At 42.0% G+C, this 16,284-nt stretch overlaps 1 protein-coding gene across 3 annotated transcripts in view; it reads right to left on the reverse strand.

The window, feature by feature from the left end:
* The window catches only part of LOC123794954 (mitochondrial adenyl nucleotide antiporter SLC25A24-like), a 52,884-nt gene extending 44,862 nt beyond the window's left edge, over positions 1–8,022 (reverse strand). For 2 of the 3 annotated variants that reach the window (XM_087865748.1, XM_087865749.1), the window contains exons 1-2: positions 7,797–8,022; positions 7,693–7,710 (exon numbers count right to left, since the gene is read on the reverse strand). In XM_087865748.1, coding sequence (XP_087721874.1) covers positions 7,693–7,710; positions 7,797–8,022 — 244 coding nt within the window. The remainder of the gene's footprint in view (positions 1–7,692; positions 7,711–7,796) is intronic. The other variant, XM_045801354.1, reaches the window with a different exon arrangement.
* Between the last annotated feature and the right edge of the window lie 8,262 nt (positions 8,023–16,284).

A 16,284-nucleotide genomic window follows, 5' to 3' on the forward strand; every position in this document is an offset into this window, starting at 1 on the left:
GAGCCATAAGAGTGAGATGTTGAAATGGTGTGGAGGTGAAGGTCAATGGACATAAACGTTCAAGGAATTAGGAAGCCTGGATGTTTCATGGTTCATATGCAGAAGTGGATGTGGAAGTCACCCAGGACAATGGAAGGATCTGGAGTGGAGATGAAGACTGTGAGCAGGTGCCAAGTCTTCAGTGACCAAGAGGTTTATACAGAAGGTCAGGAAGTAGCAAAGAATAAAATGGTTAGGTCAGATGGCAGATGGCATGGGCTTCAGTGAAGCAGGTGGTTCGAAAGGAGAAAGAGGAGGAGGGACTCCAACCCAGAGAGGGCTGCAAGAAGGCTCCTCAGAGGAGAGCTGCTTCCGTAAGAACTGCCAGGGCGGGGGGGGGGGGGGGGGAGAAGCAAGTCTCTGTGAAGAGGTTTAAGTGCTGAGAGGTTGTTAACCACAGAACAAAAGTTCCACGGGTCACAAAGATTTGGGTGGAAAAGAGGGAAGGAAACTTTCTTCCTGCTACTTCCCTATTCTTCGTTAAGGAATTAGAGCACTGATAATAGATCAAAACCAATTAGGCTCACTGCTAAAACAGGAGAGTTTTACTGGGAGGAGTCAAAGAATTATAAATAGAACTCTAGCAAGTGCACATTTCTTTCTGCTTAGTAAGCTCTAAACTGGTTTTCTAGACCCCATCCCCCACCCCCCTCCTGAGAAGGTACTGTAGGAAACAGGGTAGAGCCCAGAGGGAAAGAGGGCACTGGCAGCTTAAATTTGCCTATAATCTGGGTGTTTCTCAGCCTGAAATCCACAAACCCCTCGGGGTCTGAGTGTTTTCCATGGAAATTTTCTGATTTTTGTTTTCTTTCTGAAGATAATCAGAAGGCAAATAGCATAAGCAACCAGATAGCCACCTTATAACTAAGGCCTAATATTTATTTCATTGTCCCTGTGTATTTGTGTTCCCACACCAGCTACTTTCAAGTAATACCATTTTCTTGAGGGCTAATGAAAAAAAGAACAGGACTTCACCTCATAAGCAATAATGCATTTTTTGCCAAGTAAAATCCAGTGACATCAGAGCCCACTATATGAATGAGTTTTCACAGTATTCAAACAAAAAAAGAAAGTGGAGAACTGAGCAAACATAATTTCAGAATGCTTAACTCAAATTTACCGATCAACAGAATATTCATAAGAAAGTAGAAATTTAGTTTGAGCCAAGTGTATTAGTTGTCCCATTAAATAAATGTTATTAATTAGAATGTCAATGGTTTTCATCTCCAAAGGCAAGAGAAATAAAAGATAAAATGAACTTATGGGATTTTATCAAGATAAAAAGCTTCTGCACAGCCAAGGAAACAGTCAAAAAAACTAAGAGGCAGCCCACGGAATGGGAGAATATATTTGCAAATGACACTACAGATAAAAGACTGGTATCCAAGATCTACAAAGAACTTCTGAAACTCAATACACGAGAAACAAATAAACAAATCAAAAAATGGGCAGAAGATATGAACAGACACTTTTCCAATGAAGACATACAAATGGCTAACAGACACATGAAAAAAAGTTCAAAATCATTAGCCATCAGGGAAATTCAAATCAAAACTACACTGAGATACCACCTTACGCCAGTTAGAATGGCAAAAATAGACAAGGCAAGAAACAACAATTGTTGGAGAGGATGTGGAGAAAGGGGATCCCTCCTACATTGTTGGTGGGAATCCAAGTTGGTACAGCCACTCTGGAAAACAGTGTGGAGGTCCCTTAAAAAGTTAAAAATGGAGCTACCCTATGACCCAGCCATTGCACTACTGGGTGTTTACCCCAAAGATACAGATGTAGTGAAGAGAAGGGCCATATGCACCCCAATGTTCATAGCAGCATTGTCCACAATAGCTAAATCGTGGAAGGAGCCGAGACGCCCTTCAACAGATGACTGGATTAAGAAGTTGTGGTCCATATATACAATGGAATATTACTCAGCTATCAGAAAGAACGAATTCTCAACATTTGCTACAACATGGACGGCACTGGAGGAGATAATGCTAAGTGAAATAAGTCGAGCAGAGAAAGACAAATATCATATGATTTCTCTCATCTATGGAACATAAGAACTAGGATGATCGGTAGGGGAAGAAAGGGATAAAGAAAGGGGGGGTAATCAGAAGGTGGAATGAAACATGAGAGACTATGGACTATGAGAAACAAACTGAGGGCCTCAGAGGGGAGGGGGTGGGGGAATGGGATAGACCGGTGATGGGTAGTAAGGAGGGCACGTATTGCGTGGTGCACTGGGTGTTATACGCAACTAATGAATCATCGAACTTTACATTGGAAACTGGGGATGTACTGTATGGTGACTAACACAATATAATAAAAAATCATTTAAAAAAATAAATAAAATAAAAATAAAAAAATAAAAAAAAGAATGTCAGTGGTTTTTATAGTCTTGTGTTTAATTTGTACACCTGTTAGGATTTATGGTTATATAAGAGCTATAAGCATAATGATTTTATGCTTCATATATACACACACACACACATATATATATATATATATGTAACATGATAAAGAAGATTTAACTCAGGGCACCTGGGTGGCTCAGTCAGTTAAGCAACTGCCTTCAGCTCAGGTCATGATCCCAGGGTCCTGGGATCGAGCCCTGCATCAGGCTCCCTGCTCAGCGGGGCATCTGCTTCTCCCTCTCCCTCTGCCCTTCTCCTTCACTTGTGCTCTCTCTCATGCTCTCTTTCTCTGAAATCAATAAATAAAATATTTTAAAAAGTGATTTAACTCGATCCTTGGGAGTACAAGAATAGCTTTTCTTTAGAAGTTAATATGTAGGCATATATATTCAAGTTTGGAGACCCACTAGCCTGGATTGTGTTCAGAAGTCAAGAACTTCCAGTAGTCTGGCACAACTTCCTCATCACAGATGGGAATAACGTGGAGATCTGGGACCAAAGCCCCAACCCAGAGTGTCCTCCGTATTGTACAGCCCCATGACTTTAATACATATCACTAGCATAACAAGGTGGTCAGGCAGCTAGCAATTCAATATCCTAGCCCTCTCACTTACAGCAGACACAACCAACAACAAGGGACACACATGCTTGTAATTATTCAAGGTCAGACACTTCTTCATCTTGACAAACCCCACAGTTAAATTCAGTCTTCATCTTACCAGACCTCTCAGCAGACTTCTCAGTTCTATCTAATAACTCCCTCCTTGAAATACTCAACTTGCATGGTCTCCAAAGAGACCATACTCTCCTGATTTCACTCCCACTTCATTAATTGCTTCTTTTCAGTCTCTTATGTTGGCTCTTCCTGCTCCTGACATCGAAATGTTGCAATGATCCAGGACTCTGTCCTCAGAGCAGCTCTTATATACCCTCTACCTAGGGGATCTCACCCAATTAAAAGCTTTAAATATATAATGCTGATGATGTACAACTCTACCCTGACATCACCTCAAGATTTACAAAACTACTACCTGCTATATCCACCTGGTTGTTTAAAAGATACCTCAAATGTCCAAACCAAGAACTGTTGATTAATCACTCACCCTACTTCACTACTCTCCAATTCTGCCTTATCTTGGCAAATGGCACCGCCATCCATCTAGTTGTTCAAACCAAAATTCCTGGAGTCATTCTTGAATTCTTCCTTTACCTCACACTCCAAATCCAATTAATCAACTAGTCCCATCAGCACTATTTTCCAAATGTATCTTTGTAGTGGATTCTGTAGTGCCCTGATCACGTCACCTTCATGACTGAGAGTAGCTGGGAGTACATGTGACGGACAGCTCTTAATTGAGCCCTTCCCTTTGCGTTGTCCTAGGCTGAAAAGACTCACCTTGCCTGAAGTCACTCCCTGGAGGAAGCCAACTTCAGAAAGTGGGGGAAGAGGCAGAGGACGTGGGGGCAGGTAATAAAGGTCTGGCCTTTTGCCTCAAAGAGGGACAACTCGAAAGAACTACCCCAGATACACAGTTCCTTGAATTGTCTGAAGTCTCTGTTGCAGCTCCATCATAGCTCAACTTTCCCCTCTGTCCGATCCTGCTTCCTCCAGCTCTCACAGGTATTATCCCTAGTAGTACTCACCAGTAAACTGTCTGCACACGAATCTGAGTATTAGACACAGCTTTCATGGAACACAACCTATGACAGCTGGTACCAGAAATGGTCTTAGGAAGCAGACTCTACATGATACACAGTCATTGGTGGGAGATGGTGAACTGTGATGGAAAGAGAATGCATTGGCTGATGCAATATCTCAGTTTTTGATAAATGTGGGAGAAATACCAATTATAAGTACTATGGAATTGGATGGATGTTACTGCAGGCCATCAATGCATTGGAAAAAAGGCTGAGAATAATACAGCACCAAAAATATGGTATAAATATACAATGAAATATTATTCAGGCTTAAAAAGTAAAGATTCTGATATATGCTACAACAGGGATGAAGTCTGAGGATATTATGCTAAGTGAAATAAGTCAGTCACAAAAAGACAGATACTGCATGATTTCACTTACATGAAGTACTTAGAGTAGTCAGAATCACAGAGACAGAAAGGAGAAAGACAGTTGCCAGGGGCTGGAGGGAGGGAGGAATGGGGAGTTATTTTTTAATGGGCATAAAGTTTTCATTTTACCAGATGAAAAGAGTTAAGGAGACAGATGGTTGTGCAAAATTATGAATCTGCTTAATACCAATGAACTCTATACTTAAAACTGGTCAAAAGGGTAAGTATTATGTTATGTGTATTTTACCACAATAAAATAATTGGGAAAAAAATCACAGCCCAAAATAAATAGCATGGATTAGTACTTACAGACTTACTAAGGAATTCAAAAGCAGAGGTGTCCATCATTTAATTCACTGTTCTGAGTCCTACAAAAGCTAAATGGATTGCAGTAGAGGATGACGGTGGACTGCTTCAAACTCAACCAAGCAGCAGAGGAGTCAATTGCAGCTATGGATCCACAGGTGGTATCTTTACTAGAGCAGATTAACACAGCCTCAGGGACATAGAATACGGCCATTGATCTGGTGAATGCATTGTTTTCCATTTACCAAGAAGGAGAACCGGAAACAGTTGACATTCCCATGGCATAGACAATAATATACATTTAAATCTCTTGCCCTCTGTCACAGAGGGACCTGGTCCATCTACATATTCACTATATTGATGACATCATGCTAATTAGACTAGATGAACAAGAAGTAGCAATGGGGGGGGTGCATAGGAGGCGCAATCTGTTAAGTGTCTGACTCTTGGTTTCTGCTCAGGTTGTAATCTCAGGATCCTGAGATCGAGCCCTGTGTTGAGCTCTGTGCTCAGCGGAGGGACTGCTTGGGACTCTCTCTCCCTCTCCCTCTGCTTCTCACCCCCCACTCTAAAAATAAATAAATAAATCTTTAAAGAATAATAATAATTCTCTTATTAAAAAAAAAAAGAGGTAGCAATAGCTTGGAGGCCTTGGTAAGGCACATGCACTCCAGAAGGTGGGAGATAATAGAGTCAATGAAGATTCAGGAATCACATCAATTGAGTATTTCCAGGACCAGTCTGGAGTATGTCAGGACATATCCCTACCACCACCAAAATGAAGGGCAAATGATTGCATCTCATACCACCTAAAAAGGAAACACACACCTGAAGCCTCTTTGAGTCCTGGAGGTAATATATCTCAAAATTAAGAAAACGTCTGTGACCCATTTCTGAGGAACAAGAAAGGTTGACAGCTTTTAATGGGGACCAAAGTTGGAAAGAGCTCTTCAGCAAACAAAGTCATGCAGCAAACAGCCCTGCCTCTTGGGCCACATGTCCCAGTAGACTCTGTGGTAATTACAAGTATCAGAGGTAGGAAAAGATGTTGTGTGGGGTGTATAGTGAGCCCTAAAAGGAGAATCTATAGCAGAACACTCTAACGGTTCCTGGTATGCTATGAGGCCCAGGTAGAAACAGAGAGTTTAAATATGGGACATCAAATGACATACAGCCAGAGTTGCCTATCTTGAGTTGTATTCTGTCAGACTCAAGTCATAAGTTTTGGTGATTTGAACAACAAACCATAGGATGGAACAGTATGTCTGAAATCAAGCACAAGCAGAATCAGAGCACAAGCAAGGCCCACACACAAAGAGTGATCCAGATTTTCACACTCCATCACTGTTACACCATTACCGCTCCCTAAAACCACACCTGTAACTACATGGAGATTCAGTATGACCAGCTGACACAGGACTAAAAGGGATGAGCTCAATTCATGGATGCATTTCTTATGTGAGTGCAAATTTAAAAAGCCCAGTTATGCACTACTCAGCACTACTCAGGAATAACGCTGAAAGACAGCAATGAGAGGAAATCTGCCCAGTGAAAAGAACTTCAAGTAGTGTACCTGATTGTTCACTTTGCACGAAAAGAGAAATGGCCAGAGAACAATATATATAGACTCACAGCCAGTGATAAATAGCTTGGTTAGACTGTCAGTGGCCTGGAAGCAAAAAAGATTGGATAATCAGAGACAAAGAGATCTGGGGAATATGTACAAAGATTGGAGTGGACGCAAAGGAAAAATATGTTTACACCGTATGGTCACTACCATGGAAGAGGTATGAACAACCAAGCAGACAGAATGACGCAGCCAGAAAAAGTCAACCAGACTCTGTCAGCTGACACAATGAACACCAGTGCCAACACAGTGGTATCGTAATGGAGTGTTTATGGTGGTGAAGATAGATCGATGAGCCAAACAGCACGGGCTCCCACTCACCAAGCCTAATATAGCTACTGCTGCTGCCAAACACCCAAGCTACTAGCATCAGAGACTAATACTGAGCCACTAACATAACATCATGCCTTCAGGAAACCCACCAGCCACTTAGCAGCAAGTTGATTACTCTGAAACTATTCCACCCTGAAAGGTGCAGTGTTTCATCCGGACACATATTTTAGGTACGTATTTACCTTATCTGCCTGAGGAGCCTCAGCCAGCAGGACAATCCAATGACTAAAGAGTTTGTAATCTTTTGACATAAAATTACACATTACACTGCATTGGGCTGAAGGTCTTATACAGCAAGGGGGCTATATAATGACTATAAAATCCACTAGTCCTAGCGCATACAGGAATCTCCGAACCATGGGAATATTTTGGACTTACAACACGCAAGTCTCACCAGTAGAGAGCTGAAACAAGTGGGGTGACATCTGAGGATTGTTTTGCACTGATGGAAGGGAAATAGAATAATTGTTTTCTCTTGATATCCTGAAACTTTCACCTAACAGTTTTTAAATAATCAAGTCAAGACTGGTCCAGAGAAGGAAGACATCCCTAAGTTAGGCAAAGTACTAAATCAGCTGAAGCGTCACCATGGATCAAGGTCCGATTCCCCCTAGACCTTTGGTGTTGATGTCAGAAAGACAGCACAGCTCTGGGGCCCTATCTGTGCCTGTCTTTTGTACAAGATCCTGAAGCGCGAACCTAGGCTGTGAACATCCTGAGAAAAGAGAAGGTCTCCTACTCATGAATTCACAAAGGCTAACATGGCCCCTGAAATTCTGAATGGGTTCAGTAAATGTCGAATCACCAGAAACGCACTCAGCATCTCCAAAAAGCCCAGGAGTAGGCTCTGGTCATTGTGAAACGTGTTCTAAGAGGGCTGAGAACCTGTTTCGCTGGGCTGCACTACTCCGCGCTGCGGGGACTCACGGAAGAGAACCCCACCCTCACAACACGGGTCTTTCAAAGAAGCTCTGCAAAGAGCCAGTATGGCTTCCCCCTCTTCCCAGCATCTCCCCCAAGCTCCCGCTGCCACATTCCCTTGGTCACTCACATTCTCAGAGTTCGGACCAAACGATGAGCCCCAGTTTTTCAGCCCCTCCTGGAGCTCGACGATGTCCACCAACCCGTTCCCGTCGCGGTCCAGGTCTTGGAAGAGGATCTCGTAGCCGAAGTAGTCATTGTCCTCCTGGCAAGCCGCCGCGGGCAGCACGAAACCCCGGAGCCAGCGCAGCATGGCCCGTCCTGCCCGGCCCGCGGCGGCGTGGCAGCCCGGCCGCCTCTCCTCTGGATCCAGGCGAGGGATTCCCGCCGCCCGCCTGCGCCGCCTGCCGCCGCCTCGACGACGACGACGCTGCTCTCGTGCGTGCGGGTGCGTGCCGTCGGGTGGCCCAGGCAACGGCCCGACGTAGCCTCGGGGACGAGCGGACCCGCGCCGCTAGGCTACTGGGCGCCCCCGGGAGAAACTCGGGAGGCCACCTCGTGGGAAGCCGGGCTTAGGCCCCTCAGGAAGGGCGCCGCTCCCCGGAAGTTGGAAGTTGAGGCGCCAAAAGCAGTGGCAACCTGCACCCAGGACCGTCCGGGGCTCACCCGCGCGAGGAGGGCGCGTGCTCTGCAGGCGGCGTCAGAAGAGCATCCGGGTGTTTCCCAGGGCAAACTGAGCAGCGGCGACAGGTGAGTTGCTCTGACCTGCGTCTCAAACGCCTCACACCGGAGCATCCCGTGCCCCGGTGCCACCCCTCCTCTCGGGGGATGTCTGAAGAAGAGAGTCCTTCCAGAGGGGCCTTCGCCCTCCTGGCCCTCTCCCAGGGACTTTGGGGCTGTTTCCAGAGCCCCCTTCTTCCTCGCCTCCCACTTTCTCCTGGACCCACCGCTCCAGCGGCTCCATAACACCCAGCACTCACACGCCTTCCCCATCCCCCCACTCCCGTCCCCTCCAGCAACACTCTGTTTGTTTCCTATGATTAAGAATTTCATGGTTTGTCTCCCTCTCTGATTTTGTCTTGTTTTATTTTTCCTGGGTTTGTTTCTTTTAGTAACCAGTATCGTGCTGTATGGATTGTTCTTTGATTTGCTTGTTGAAGATGTTCTCAGCTAGCACACTCCTTTTTTTTTTTTTTAAGATTTTATTTATTTATTTATTTGACAGAGAGAGACAGCCAGTGAGAGAGGGAACACAAGCAGGGGAAGTGGGAGAGGAAGAAGCAGGCTCCCAGCAAAGGAGCTCGATGCAGGCCTCGATCCCAGGACCTTGGGATCACGCCCAGAGCCGAAGGCAGACACTAAACGACTGAGCCACCCAGGCGCCCCTAGGACACTCCTTTCATCCATAACATATTCCACAGAATGAGTGTCACTATTCAGGTTGCTTCATTTTGCTGTTATAATTATGCCCACTTTTGTGCACAAACTTGAGCACAAGGGCTGGAATTTGAGGGGAAGAGTGTCAGTTTGAGCCCTTATCAATCTGAGGTGAAGCTGTATTGACTTGGCATTGAGCAGGTGGCAGGCTGTGCATGCCGACTCAGGCAGGAGGGCAGCTGGACTGTGAATTTGGGATCCACAGGCCAGTGGCATCGTGTGCGACGGGGACATGTCTGATTTTGCTTATGGTCATGAATTCCTTTAAACTTTGTCTGGGAAACTCTACCTCTCCTTCTATTCTGAGTGAAAGCCTTGCTGGATAGAGTTTGTTGTTGTTGTTGTTGTTGTTGTTTAAAGATTTTATTAATTTATTTGACAGAGAGAGAGAGAGACAGCCAGCGAGAGAGGGGACACAAGCAGGGGGCGTGGGAGAAGAAGAAACAGGCTCCCAGCGGAGGAGGGAGCCTGATGTACGGCTAGATCCCAGGACCCTGGGATCATGCCCTGAGGCGAAGGCAGACGCTTAATGACTGAGCCACCCAGGCACCCCAGGATAGAGTATTCTTGGCTGTAGATTTTCTCCATTTTAGCACTTTGAATATATCGTGCCGCTTCATTCTGGCCTGGAAAGTTTCTGCTGAAAATCCAGACAGCCTTATGGGGTTTCCCTTGTGTGTAACTGCTTTCCTTTCTCTTGCTGCTTTGAAAATTCTCTTTATCACTACTTTTGGCCATCTTATTTACTTAGTGTCTTGGTGTAGACCTCTTTGGGTTGGTTTTGTTGGGACCTCTCTATGCCTCCTGGATCTGGATTTCTCTTTCCCTCCCCAGATTCAAGAAGTTTTCAGCTATTATTTCTTCAAATAAATCTTCTGCCTCCTTTTCTTGCTCTTCTCCTTCTAAGATCCCTGTCTTGTGACTGTTGTGCTTGACAGTGTCACTGAGTTCCCTGGGTCTATTCTCATTTTGCATATTTTTTCCCCTTTAATCTGTTCAGCTTGATTACTTCCCATTACTCTGTCCTCCAGGTTGCTGATCTGTTCTTCTGCTTCCTCTTGTTTGCTGTTTATTCCAGGTGGTCTATTTTTATTTTCATTTAGTGAGTTCATTATCTAACTGATTCTTTTTCAGGTCTCCTATCTCTTGATGGAGGGTCTCATGGAGGTCCTGCACTCCTTTCTCAATTCTAGTGAGTATCTTTATGAGCATTACTTTAAATTTGCTATCAGACATGTATTACTTATCTCTATTTTGTTTAGGTCTCTTGCTATGATTTTGTTGTGCTCTTTCATTTGGGACATATTCCTCTGTCTCATTTTGTCTATTGCTGTGTTCTGTTTCTATGTGTTAGGAAAGTCAGCTATGTCTCCCACACTTGAAGTAGTGTCTTTATGAAGAAGAGGTCCTGCAGTGCAGTGTCTCCTTTTCACCAGAAAATGGTGCTTCAGGGGTATCTCCTATGTGTGTTGCTACAGGGGTGTCCTACTGTTGTGGCAGAGCTGCGTTTGCCTTCAGTCCAGTCTGTGATGGCTCTTTGCCTATTGTGGGCAGAGTCTGGTGCCTGTGTCCAGGGCTGCCTTGGGCTTGAGTTGAGTCAGACCAGGTGTTTGCCAGGGATGAAGCAGCACCAAACAGCGGGCACTTTCCCTGTGTTTTGCCCTGAGAAGCTTTTGTTGGTGGGTGGGGAGTACAGTCAAACCAGCTGCCTGCCCCAGCCCAATGCTGAGGCCACAGTCAGACTGGTGTGTGGTTATCTTCCCCTCTCCCTGGAGCAGGACTCACTTTGGAGTGGTGTTGACCCTTCTTTGGGCTGCTTGCACACTGCCAGGCTTGTAGCACTGCTTTGATGGGATCTTGATGAGAGCAGTCGGAGGGGGTGGATCTGCTTTGCCATGGCCTCTTGTCTACATCCAGCTATGGAGAGTCTGTCCTGCCAGTCTTCGGGTCACTTTCTGGGTTATTTATGCTGATGAGGGTGTTCTCTAGGTGGCCACATGGCAAGAGGAGAGCCCAGGGTCCTCCTACTCTGCCATCTTTCCAGCAGCCTCTGCTCTACATACAGTATTCTTTATAATATGGGTTCATTATAGATATAAAGAGAAAGTATAGTTGGAATGTAATCAAACTGCTCACCAGGAAAAAAAATTGCATTTATCATATTATGGCCATTTATGTTTCTGTCTCACTACTTGATGCCAAGAACAGAGCATTATTCAATTTCCCCAGAATTTAGCAGAATTCCAGAAAGAAAAAAAAATTCAATACTTATTTAAAGTGTGGAATTATTAAATCTGAACAAGATCCCTCTCCAGAGGGATTTTAATCCCATTGACCCATAAACCTAACTTCTAGGATTTAGGGTGTGTTTGGTAAGGGGAGAAACTTAGAATTTCTCCATGCTTTTGTTCCTTTTCATTTCATTTTTTTCTCTCTCTATCCCATTCTTCACCAAATCATAAGATTAAACTTAGAATTAAAAGTACTAGATGTTGACTCAGACATACTTGATCTTGAATCCCAGCTCTACCACATACCTATTATGCAACCTTAGACAAATTACTTTTCTAAAACTCAGTTTTCTCATTTGTAAAATGGGTTTAGTAATTATACCTATCTTGTAAGAACATTATTAAAGTTAAAAAAAAAAAGATGTAAAGTGCTTACAACTGGCTCATTGTACGCATTTAAAAGTTTGCTAATACTACTTTCTTCATTAGAAGTCATATCCTTATGTTACTGAACAGGCCCCTTGGGCTCACCAAGCAACAGAAATTGACAAGAGGCCTGACAACAGTTCCAGACAAAGCTTTATTGGGGCTTATACTCAAGACAAGGGAGACAGCACAAAGGAAAGTGTCCTCAGGCTGGCTTTTCAAGGAAGGTCAGGGACAGTTTTAAAGAGATTAGGGGTAAAAGGGTAACATTTAAGCATGTAGAGATGGGGACTTATCAGTACCTGCACACTGAAAGATCATGTTTTGTCATACATTGCACGTCTGATTAGCATATTAAATCTCTACCCCCAGGCATGAATTTTTTAAAAGATTTTATTTTATTTTATTTTATTTTATTTTATTTTATTTTATTTTATTTTATTTTATTTTATTTTATTTATTTTATTTATTGAGAGAGAGATCACAGAGGGAGAGGGAGAAGCAGGCTCACTGCTGGGCAGGGAGCCCCACAAGGGGCTCAATCTCAGGACCCTGAGATCATGACCTGAGCTGAAGGCAGATACTTAACCGACTAAGCCCCCCAGGTGCCCCACCTGGCATGATTTTTAACATTATAATGAGGGGGAAAGTCAGTGAAAGGTCAGGGCTGGGCTCCATTGTGGCTCAGACTGTTCTGGTCTGGTTCTCACAGGAGCAAACCGGTTGCAAGCTGGGCCATGGGGCTTGTTTCGCACTTGTGGCTTCTGGCTTCCTGATGGCAAGAAGCACCTGTAAACTGGGCCAGAGACCTGGGCTATTGTGGGTTTTGGGGTTTTTTTGTGTTTTTTTTTATGAGAGTTTCTGGGTGAGGAGCTTGAGTTCAGTCCCTGCTTTGTCTCACAGCAAGCAATATGGAAAATTTCTTAGTGGGCTATATTGGTGTAATAATATCAATTGTTTAAAAAAGTCACTTGGGAGATATGGCAGATACTTTGGACTGGTACTTCCAACCTTCATTCTGCATTTGTGCTTGGAGACCACAGAGCGCTCAAAACTGCATTTCTAAACTCCTTTGAAGCTAGAGTTCTGTAAGAAAATTAGATTCCCTCCAAAACCTTACACAGAATTTGGAAAGAGGAAGTACGACAGCTTTCTTTTGATGTTTCAGTCGGCATGCAGGGTCATGAATATCAGGTTTAGGCCAGTTTTTGTGCCTGGACTCAGCATTCCAATGCTTATTCTCCAATTTCATGCGTATCTTGAAGCAAGTTTGACAGTGGTGGTGGTAGCTATAGCAACTTTCTGATCTCTGAATTGCAGCTATGTTCAACTCATCATTTAGTTCAGGGATCATCTTTATTTTTTCTACAAAGGGCTAGACAGTAAATAGTTTAAGCTTTGTAGACCACATATGGTCTCTGTTTGTTATTTTTTGTTTGTTTTTACTACACTAACCATGAAAGGAAAACTGAGAAATTGGACCTCATCAACATTTAAAACATCTGTTCATCAAAAGACACAATTAAGATAGTTGATGTTCAAGTCCCAGACTGAAAAAGAGATATTCATAATACATATAGCTAACAAATGACTCCTATACAGAATTTTTAAGAACTCCTACAAATCAATAAGAAAAAGGCAAACAACCCAATTAAAAATTTAGCAAATAGAAAAAAGACTCAAACAGGCACTTCACAAGAAAGAATACCCAATGGCTTCTTAATTTATGTGTAACAAAGGTGTTTTTTAAGTTAACTGGGTTCCAGAGGCTGTTGCTATGTTTTTAACTCTTGAAAGTCTGCAGTTTGATAAATTCTAAATAGTACTTTATTGCTCTAATAATAATATTTAAATGACTTCTCTGTTTTCTGAAATGTAAAAGTACTTGTTCAAGCTTCTTTGTTCTTTTAATAATTCAGAAGAAACGTTTGGAATTTCCTCCATTCTCTGTTCATAAAGGTATAAAAAGCTCTAACATGGCTTAATATTCATTAAAATAGTTTAAGACATCAAGCCATGGGGGGAAAATTAAAAAATAAAATAGCTTAAGAATCTGTTTCTCATTTGACGAGATCGGGCGCGTTCAGGGTGGTATGGCCGTAGACAAGAATCTGTTTCTCATTTGAATTAACTTAAGTACCCATCAGAAGATTAGATAAATCTGTGTATGTATATGGTGGAATACTCTATAGGAGTAAACATGAATGAAATAAAGTTACATAGATAAATCTAACAATGTTGACTGAAAAGCAAGTTTTACAAGATATATACAATATGTAGTTATGAAAAATATTTATGGATACACTCATACATAAAATTTTAAATGTGCATAGGAATGAAACACACCCAACTTCAGGATAAGGATTACTTTTCAGGAGGGGGAGAGAAGGAAAGGTAGTGTTTGAAGCAAAAAGGTAGTGTTTGAAGTCAAATAGTACATGACTGATTTATCATTTTCTTTGTGAAGTGCTACATATTTAATTTTAAAATATATATATTTAACAACATATATATAAAGACAGAGCCAATTTACTCTTTTTTTAGTCAGACTGGCAAAAACAGGTCATGGAAGCATTTAATAAATGACAGAGATTAATTCAATAATAATTGTTCCCATCCCAAATGTCAATGCTTTGATATTACTTTCAGAAATAGTCCACAACTTATTTTTTTAAAGGTTTTGTTTATTTATTTATTTATTTGAGAGAGAGAGAGAGAGAGAGAGTGAGCACGAGCAGGGGGAGGGTTGGGGAGAGGGATAAGCAGGCTTGACGCTGAGCATGAAGCCCAATCTGGGGCTCAATCTCATGACCCTGAGATCATGACCTGAGCTGAAATGAAAAGTCTGCCACTTAACCGATTGAGCGACCCAGGCACTCCCAGAAATAGCCCATAATTTAAAATGATGTTTGAATACATGTATACAGGATAACGAAAGTAAGCCAGAATTCCATTTAATATAGACCTAGTCCTGAAAATCAAGAAGATTCATAGACACAAGTCAAGATTTCTGAAAGAATTTATAGCTGTGGTATTCCTTCATTAAATGACAGGTTTGGAAGTGTTTCTAATTTATCTTACTAAGAGAAAGAGGAGTACTTTGTCTTCTATATATTAAATAGGAAGACAGCATATGTATTAAATAACACCTATCACATTGTGGGTACTTCAATATTTAACTACAATCAACATTTTACATCTCTATCTACCCCTCTCCGTCAACTTTGATGCTTATTGTCTTACTCTATGGTTAACTGGAATAAAACACATGACTGCCTATAGAGCATTTATTGTGCATAGAGGAGAGTTTAAATTTTATTTCCCTAGCTTATTAGAAGCCAATTCAAAGATTCGTTGAATCCTTGGAAAGGTAGATCCACACATCTAATTCACAGGTACTCTTCTTCATTACTGCTCTTCTCTCCACAGACAACTTGGTGGGATCAAACCTATTTGGGCCACCCAGGGATTAGACTTTTCATGTCCATATATAAACTTCTATATATTAATTGAATTGTATGTAGAAATGCTTCTGTCTTTTTTTTTTTTTATTCAACAGAGATAGAGACAGCCATTGAGAGAGGGAGCACAAGCAGGGGGAGTGGGAGAGGAAGAAGCAGGCTCATAGCAGAGGAGCCTGATGGGGGGCTCGATCCCACAACGCCGGGATCACGCCCTGAGCCGAAGGCAGACGCTTAACCGCTGTGCCACCCAGGCGCCCCAGAAATGCTTCTGTCTTTATTAACAAACAAAATAATGGGAAAATACATAAACTCACAGGCTAGAGTCAGAACACTTCTCCGAATCTAGGAATATGGAAAGGACATAATAATTCCAATTTATATGCCACATTGCTATTCACAAATTGTATTCTAAAAAATAGAGAAAAAAAATGACAAAATACTTTAAATGAGCTCAGTGGATCTGATCCACTGGGAAAATGTTTCAGATCCTCTGAAGGATTTGAAGTATTTCACCAGTATGTAATTATTTTAAGTCAATACCTGATCTTTATAATCTGTAGTTATTGAGGGGTCCAGCTTGCCATTTATTTTCCTCTCTCTGTTGTAGAGTAACAGTTCATATAAAAATTTAATTTCTAATTAAATTATTTTAATTAAATTTAAGTATCTAATTAAATTATTTTAATCTCTTTTTATGTGAATTTTAGAAGCTGAGTTATATATTAATTAGAATCCTTCTATCAACAAATCCTACTAAGAAAAAATGGAAATCCAACTAGAAATTTGGCTTGGTTTTGTCATTCAAACTTATGTTAGTTGTATATTCATATTAATTTTAATTTTTAGGAAATTTAACTTAACAATTTAATTCCATCATTAATAGTTTATTAAGTACCCTATCCCAAAGATCCTCCCCTTAGCCTATCCTAAGGAAATTAAATTCATCTAATTTCACAGCAAATTAAATCATGCCATTTAACAAGAGAGAAAAAGACTATATGAATTATTCTTTTGAGT

This window comes from Ursus americanus, chromosome 12 (genome assembly GCF_024610735.1).
Source record: "Ursus americanus isolate L20-20 chromosome 12, mUrsAme1.1.p, whole genome shotgun sequence".
Taxonomy (NCBI): domain Eukaryota; kingdom Metazoa; phylum Chordata; class Mammalia; order Carnivora; family Ursidae; genus Ursus; species Ursus americanus.